The sequence below is a fragment of the Solanum verrucosum genome, unplaced genomic scaffold (genome assembly GCF_900185275.1).
Source record: "Solanum verrucosum unplaced genomic scaffold, falcon-dt-bn FXZP01000022.1, whole genome shotgun sequence".
In the NCBI taxonomy this organism is placed as follows: domain Eukaryota; kingdom Viridiplantae; phylum Streptophyta; class Magnoliopsida; order Solanales; family Solanaceae; genus Solanum; species Solanum verrucosum.
This window is the reverse complement of record NW_026020086.1, coordinates 3,302,636-3,310,736: the sequence shown is the minus strand read 5'-3', so window position 1 is coordinate 3,310,736 and position 8,101 is coordinate 3,302,636. Positions and strand designations below refer to the sequence as shown.

General features: G+C 27.4%; 1 protein-coding gene across 1 annotated transcript; it reads left to right on the top strand.

Moving 5' to 3' along the window:
* The first annotated feature begins 4,901 nt into the window (after positions 1-4,901).
* Positions 4,902-6,539, top strand: LOC125824508 (RING-H2 finger protein ATL13-like). The gene has a single exon (XM_049503902.1). It carries the CDS (start codon positions 4,906-4,908, stop codon positions 6,349-6,351), a length of 1,446 nt encoding a protein of 481 aa, XP_049359859.1. The 5' UTR covers positions 4,902-4,905; the 3' UTR covers positions 6,352-6,539.
* The last annotated feature ends 1,562 nt before the right edge of the window (positions 6,540-8,101 follow it).

Genomic DNA, 8,101 nt, shown 5'->3' with positions numbered 1-8,101 from the left:
CATTGTTTTAAAATATTTTCTACCTTGAGCAAACTCATCCTTATTTTTTGCTGTCTTTTTTTACTTTAAAATTGGTCATTCTCGTGAATGTTTTAACTATATTATTTATAGTATTTTTTTACAAAAAAAGTTTTTGGCAACTTCTTGCTGCCATCATCAATTTTTTATGTACTTTATGTGATTTCATTTTTCCTATAAAACAATGTGTATTACGTACTACGTTGTACTATAGTTAATAGAGTATGTAATAATGTGTTTAGTATAATGCTACTATTTTCTATCCATATATAATTTAGTGTCGAAATTAGAAATTTAGCGAAAAATATACAAAATTAAATAGTAAATACACACGATATAATAGCTAATATTTATTCTCCGTACATCACATATTTTTTCAACGAAAAATGTGTATTGGATCACTTTTCGCCTAAGATGACTCCGCTCATGTATATATTATCTGTCTTTTAAGTTTGTTGCATGTTATTTTTTTTAAAAATATTTAATAACCTTAATGTGCAACAGTGCAAGAGTTTTTGTTTGAGTCGTGAACTTGTTAATTCATAATGAATATTCCTCATAATAAAAGTATCATTGGAGATGTGTCAACCTTGACACTTCCCATATTCCATTAAGACTCGAGTAAATTCGAATTGACGTACGTATTGCATGACCTATTTCTAGACATAATATTGTTAACATAATTTTTTTAAACTCGAGATCTCTAATTAAAGGTGAAGAGATTCTTTCGAATAAATTTAGTTTTATGAATACAATAGTACTTACTATATAGATGAGTGATGCAAGCAATAATTGCACCAATTATAAGTTCATTTTTTATCATTAAAAATTTGATAAGCACTAACAATACTATAAATTAGGGAACATAGAAGTAGAAGATCCGTGTTATATGCAAGCTAATTAATTTAATTCCATAGCTAACTGCACTTCAAACGGCACAAAAAGTTCAGAAAAAAAGTTTTTGTGAATATATATGTAATCTAATATATATATATATTATTGTTGTTCTAATAAAAAGTCATGAACAAAGGTGAAAATGAAGACACATTAGTCTAAATTGTTTTTTTAATATATAAACAAAAATATAATACTTTTTGAGATTATTAGTTAGTACTCCCTCCGTCCCTGTTTAGTTGTCCACTTTAGAAATGACACACAAATTAATGCAACAATGATTAACATAGTGAAGTTACAATTTTACCCTTATAGTACAATTTACAATTTCAAAATAAATTAACTCAAGATAACTAATTAATGTTGGGAAGTTCATAAGTTTATTTACTTTATTTATGACAACTTTATTTAAATAAGGGTATAATAGGAAAAAATTTGTTGTCCTTTCTTGATTTGTCAAAATGAACAACTAAATATGAACAACTAAAAGAGGAAATATGGACAACTAAATAGGGACAGAGGGAGTATTTAATTACTTCCAAGACTATTGGGGTCCATTGAAGCCAGCATTGACTACCACTTCTTTCAATTTCTTATCCTCAAAAATAAAACAAGAAAAAATACTTATAAAATAAAGGGTTTCCAAAGGGTTAATACCTTTTTGGTGCCTTGGTTATATGTAAATTTTAATATTAGTCCCTGTAATATCAAATTAAATACTGATATATATTTAGTTAGTATTTAATCATGGATTTTAGGATTATATTTTGAAATTTTATTTTTAAATATTTTGATCATGAAATTAAAAAGATTTTGAAAATTTGATCTTATATTTTTAAAAACTTGGCTCCAACCAATTTTTGAATTTTCGGATATCTAATTAAATACATTTAGTTAATATTTGACCATGGATTTTAGGATTATATTTTGGAATTTTATTTTTAAATATTTGTTTGACCATGAAATTGATCAAATTTTGAAAATCTGTTCTTTAAATACTGTTAAAAACTTGGCTCCAACCCGTTTTTGATATTTTGGATATCTAATTAAATACATTTAATTAGTAGTTGACCATAGATTTTAAGATTAGATTTTGAAAATTTATTTTTAAATATTGTGTGACCATGAAATTGGTCATATTTTAAGAATCTGATATTCAAATATTTTTAAAAACTTGGCTCCAACCCATTTTTGAATTTTTTGATATCTAATTAAATACATTTAATTAGTAGTTGACCATATATTTTAAGATTAGATTTTTAAAATTTATTTTTAAATATTTGTGTGACCATGAAATTGGTCATATTTTAAGAATTTTATCTTCAAATATTTTTAAAAACTTGGCTCCAACCCATTTTTGAATTTTTGGCACTGTTATTCATAAAAATTTTAATTTTTTTTCAAATAAAATACATGTCCAAATACAATTTTACAAATTCAAAATTTCAAATTTCAACTTTAAAATCTATAACTATATTTGAGGGAGCATCTTGCCAAAAATAAAAGAGTTACGACATTTGAAAATTCCGAAACAAAGTTCATTTTCATCCTCTAAACTTTCTATCGTTAGCATGACAAATATTGAATAAAAAGATAATGTAAGAGTATTCATATGAGGAAAGCATAAAGAAAGACGTCACACAATTTTATTTTTTAAAATAATATCTTAAAGTAATATAATATATTTTCTACATAAAGCCTATTAATAACACATATTTTAAATTGATTAAACTTTAATTATTTTAAGTTATAAATTATAAAGATCAAAATCATAATACACTAATAATCGAGAAATTAAAAATATATTTTTCTAAAATAATTTATTTTACTTTTTTCTTTTATAAAAAAAATAGTAGTTCCACATGGGAACAAGATTGTTTGACTATCTGATTTTGTTTTCTTGCTTTTTTGTTGTCTTTACTCCCAAAGTGACTTTGATGGAATCAAAAATAGAAGTAGAATAGAAGCTCTGAAACCAGAATGTAAGCAAAAGTGGTAAAAAGTTAGTGAGACAAAATCATGAAAAAATAAAACAATATAACACCATTCAATATCTTTTTATTGTTATTTACTTTGTAATATTCGATATTTATTAAGGATTTCGACTAATTTTAATTCATATTAAATGGTTTTCCACTTTAAAAATAAAGCATTTTTTTATCATGCGATTGAATAGCACTAAATAGTGATCTAGACCAAATTAAATTCAAGAAACAAAGTGGGAAAAAGGACCATTTGGATTCACAATGAAAATTTGATTAATATTTTAAATTGAAATATTAATTTTGACTACAAGAGTTAATTTGATTAATTTTGAAATTAAATTTATTTAGATTAATTTAATATTTTAAATTGAAATTCAAATGTTTGAAAATTATAAGAAAATTATTATAAGTTGCAATCTTTCTCATGTTAATACTATGATGTAAAAACATATACTCCCTCCATTTTATATTAATTGAATTGTTGAGGTGTTTCACATCTTTTAAGAAAAGAAGATTTAAGACATAAATTAGGCATAACTTTTCATTTTTACCCTTATTAATTATTGTGAAATTTATGATTAAAATAACTAAATATTAATTAATAACTAATTCCAATACTAACTAATGAAGGGTAAAATTGGAAGAACATTCTAAAAATAGTCTTGAAAATTGAACAATTAAGTTAATTTGAAAAATGAAAAATGTTTCAAAAATTCAATTAATTTGATATGGAGGGAATACTATCAATCAAAGTTTATAAACGTGATAAATAAAAGTGAACACGAAAAAGTATGGAAACAGTTTCCTTTATTTATTTCTTAATTATTGCTAATTGTGAGACTTAAATGTACATTGGTTTTGCTGCTACTGTTTACTCCAAAGTCAACCAAAAGAAGCCTTGCATTTGGTGAAAAGATCATAAAGAAATCACCTGCCCCTAATCTCCTTTTATTTTTTATTTTTTTCAAAATTTTTATTTTAAAATATTTTATCAATCTCATGAATCATGAAAGAGAAATGGTTGTCATTTATTCATAAAATAAAAATAAAATAAAATCTTACAGATCAAAGCTTAGATCATCAACAATAATGTTTCTGATAAAAGAATTTAATTCCTTAAACAATTTTTAATTATTTTCTTTCAACAATTATCAAAAACACATATGAATGTATCACGTTTTTGCGAGTTTTCTATCTGATAGGATAAAAAAGGAATAACTAATAGTTGAGATATGTTTCGATAAATAATTGATGATAATATAGGTAAAAAAAAGTGAACATATACATATATTATTAAAATGTGCTTTTTAATTTTATTTTATTTTATTTTTAATAAAATAATAAATCCCTTTGTATGCATATCATTTACTCTTCTCAACTGGCACTTCCCAAATTTTCCTTTTGGTAAATTTGACCTTGCAGGTTCCTTTTTCTAGTAAATTTCATTTATTACAAATCCCATTTGCTTAAATCTCTTTCTCTCCAACAATTCTTTCACATTTTCTTCACTTAAAACCTCTCAAAGACTCAACCTTTTTCACTCTGTTTTGTCAAAAAAATTGAATCTTGGTAGAGTTTTTCTTGTTGTTTTCTTGAAAGCATGAATTGGGTTGTTGTTGAAATTCATGAAAGTTGTAATCTTTTACATGAAAAACATTTGAAAGACTGAATCTTTTGTTCATTTTCTGTTGTCACAAATCAAAAAGTTTGAGTCTGTTTGTTCATTTTCTGTTGTCACAAATCAAAAAGTTTGAATCTTTCTGAGTTAAAATTCATGAAAGTTTTGTTCTTTCACATTTCATCAATCTTTTGAGTCTGTTTCATTGATGTTCTTTATTTCCTACTGTCATAAAGTCAAAAAAAATTGACTCTTGGTGAGTTTTTCTTGTAGTTTTCTTGAAGATATCAAATGGGGTCTTGTTAGAATTCATCAAAACCTCATAAAGATTGAAACTTTTGTTCATCCAAATAAAAAAAAATTGAATCTTGGTGAGTTTGTCTTGAAAACATGAATCAGCAATTATCCCTCCTTCAACCACCTCCACCCCCATTTTCTACTCACGATTCTAGTGGTGATGGTGGTCTTTTCAATTTGAATAACAAGGTTAGTCCAAGTATACTTCTAGTAATCATTATTCTTGCTATTATCTTTTTTATATCTGGTTTGCTTCACTTAGCTGTTAGATGTCTATTAAGGCCATCAAATAGAGATCCAGATGATTTAGATAATGTGACAGCCCTACAAGGTCAATTGCAACAGCTTTTTAACCTTCATGATGCTGGTGTGGATCAATCTTTCATTGACACACTTCCTGTCTTTAATTACAAGTCCATTATTGGTGTCAAAGATCCCTTTGATTGTGCTGTTTGTTTGTGTGAATTTGAGTCTGATGACAAACTTAGATGGTTACCAAAATGTAGTCATGCTTTTCATATGGAGTGTATTGATACTTGGCTTTTGTCACATTCAACTTGCCCTCTGTGTAGAGCTAGTTTATTGCCTGATTTCTCTTCACCATCACATAACAACCATACTTGTTCCCCTGTTGTATTTGTTCTCGAGTCTGATAGTGGAAGTTCAAGAGAAAACAGCAACACTATTGTTCCTAATAGTCATGATTTGGTTGGGTCATTGAGGAGGAACAATTCAATTTCAAGATTGAGTTTGAGTAGTTCACTTTTTGATGACAACATTAGTGTTTCTGATATTGTTGTTGTCGCGAAATCTTGTGATGAAATCCAACCAAAAGAAGGAGAGATTGTTGAAAAAGTTGTACAAGTCAAGCTCGGGAAATTCAAGAATGTGGATCCACAAGAACAACATCATGTAGGTAGTGGTGATGATCAAGAAGGAAGTAGCAATAATATTGATATAAGAAGGTGTTTTTCAATGGGATCATTTGCTTATGTATTAGATGAGACCACAGCTTTACATGTCCCTATAAGGAACACACCATCAAAAAAGCAAGCAATCAAGAAGCTAAATCATAGACAAGCAATGTCTGAATGTGGTGGATGTGATTCAAGAAGGGAATTCAATGGATTTGAGGGATTCAAATTTGCTGAAAAACCAATGAATAGCAACAATGAAAACAAGATTCTTGAACAAGGGAAATGCAAAAGAGAGAGCTTTTCAATATCCAAGATTTGGTTAAGGGGGGGAAAAGATGAGAGTACTAATCCAAGAAGGGCATTTTCATTCCGGTTTCCAGCCAACCAGAACATTCCAGTCGCGGGCTCTGCCTCTGCCGCGACCAAGAATGGTTGTAGGAGGACAGTCTCAGAGATTGATCTTGGTACATGGGAAAACAATGAAGGATGTGATGAAGAAAATCAATGCTCCAATAGATTGGAATTTCAACCAAAGACACCATCTTTTGCAAGAAGAACACTTTTTTGGCTTATGGGAAGACAAAACAAAGTTGTGCACTCTTCTTATTCATCAAATCTCTAGTCTTTTAAAGTTTCCAACTTTATTTTTGGAATAGTATCTCAATACACAAAACATTTAGCATATTGTGTATCAAATTGATGGATTTTCAATAGTGAATTAGTATAGTATAGATGAACAATTCTTTTATCAATGTCATGCTTAGTGGATTTTTGGTATACTATACTAAATTTTCAAGTTATTTTCCAATTGATTTTTACAGCTGTTCTTTTGTCATGTGTATTTATGAGGCAGTTTTGGTAGTAATGTTATAAAGGCTATTAAAGATGATATATAGGGTGGTAGTTGTGGTTAATTCTTGCATTCAAGAAGGGCAATGTTAGGTTAAATTTTGAAATTGTAACAACTTTTATGCTGTTCAAATTCAGAGATACATAAATGTTTGCTGATTTGATTTTAAGAGTGCTTCAAGAATCAAAGAAACATAAATATTAGTGTGTTTGGATATGCATTTTATTCAAAAAAATAATAATTGAATTTTGTGAGTGGAAATGATTTTTTTTTCCCAAAAACTGGTCTTGACTAGATTTTGAAACATGATTTTTTTTAAAGACAGATTTTCAGGATTCAGAATCTATGGTCAAACAAATATTTAAAGTTGTATTTTCAAAATATGATTCAAAATTTATGGTCAAATGGCATTTGATTGTTTTGCCAAATTTTTGTGCAAGTTCTCTCCAGTAATTAGTTTTCATTGTTGGAAACTTGATGATTTTAATATTCCACCAAATAGATGCCGATGCTCCGAACTGCTATAGGAGTCTAATTATTATTTCCTTTCCGCATAGTTAGAAAGATGAAACTTTTCTTCTTTCAGTGAAACTTAAGTTGTCTTGTTTTTATGTGCATTCCTTTTATTTAAGATAGCCTACCAGCCAGGGGAAGGATCTCAAGTCCGAGTGGAAGGCTATCCCACAATCCTTCATGAAAATCCTCTTTAAAGTCTATATAGTGTCTTTTAAGGCACAATAACCATTTGCAATCCTCATTAGGGCAGATTCAGGATTTTTTAATTTTCGAATTCTGGATTATATTGTTTATTAGATTTCAGATTGTTTATACATATTAGATGAAAAAATTAATATAAATATAAGATTTGACTCAAAACAACTAAATTTTCCCAAACACATAACTATAATAGATTTTCATTTCATGAATCAGCTTTCGAAGTTAGATTCAAAATTCATTTTCTTTACATGATATTGAGCTAAAAAGTTGGTCTCCAAATATTTGGAGCTTCATGTTGTTTTGTCCATGCACCATAAGCTAATCCCAAGTGCATGAGAGATATTAAATGTGTCACGTAAATTAAGAAAATAATTTATTATTTTCTTTTTATGATCTTAGAGAATTCTCGCTTCATAAATTAAATTTTGATTGAATATTAAATTAGAATTATAGGGTAAGTGACATCAACACATATTGCAAGAAATAAATCCTAAAATCAGATGTAACTAACCAAGTATAAGAGAAATACTTAATTGTATTCAGTATTTATTGTCTTGATATAAATATCAAATTCATAAATCTTGGTCTTATAGAATTAGACAGAAAGAGCCCTAGAAATACTAAATTAGTTACAAAGTGTGTATAGAACATGCCCTTTCATGGGTAAGTGTGTGTAGAACATGTACTATCATTTATTTATCCATAATAATAGTAAAGTCATAAAATTATTTTTATCAAATTGAAATAATTGACTTAATATATATATATATATATATATATATATAGAACTACTTCTTCAAAACAT

Bases quoted from the DNA above. Each gene is read 5' to 3' on its own strand.
- LOC125824508 (XM_049503902.1), top strand. From the start codon at position 4,906: ATGAATCAGCAATTATCCCTCCTTCAACCACCTCCACCCCCATTTTCT.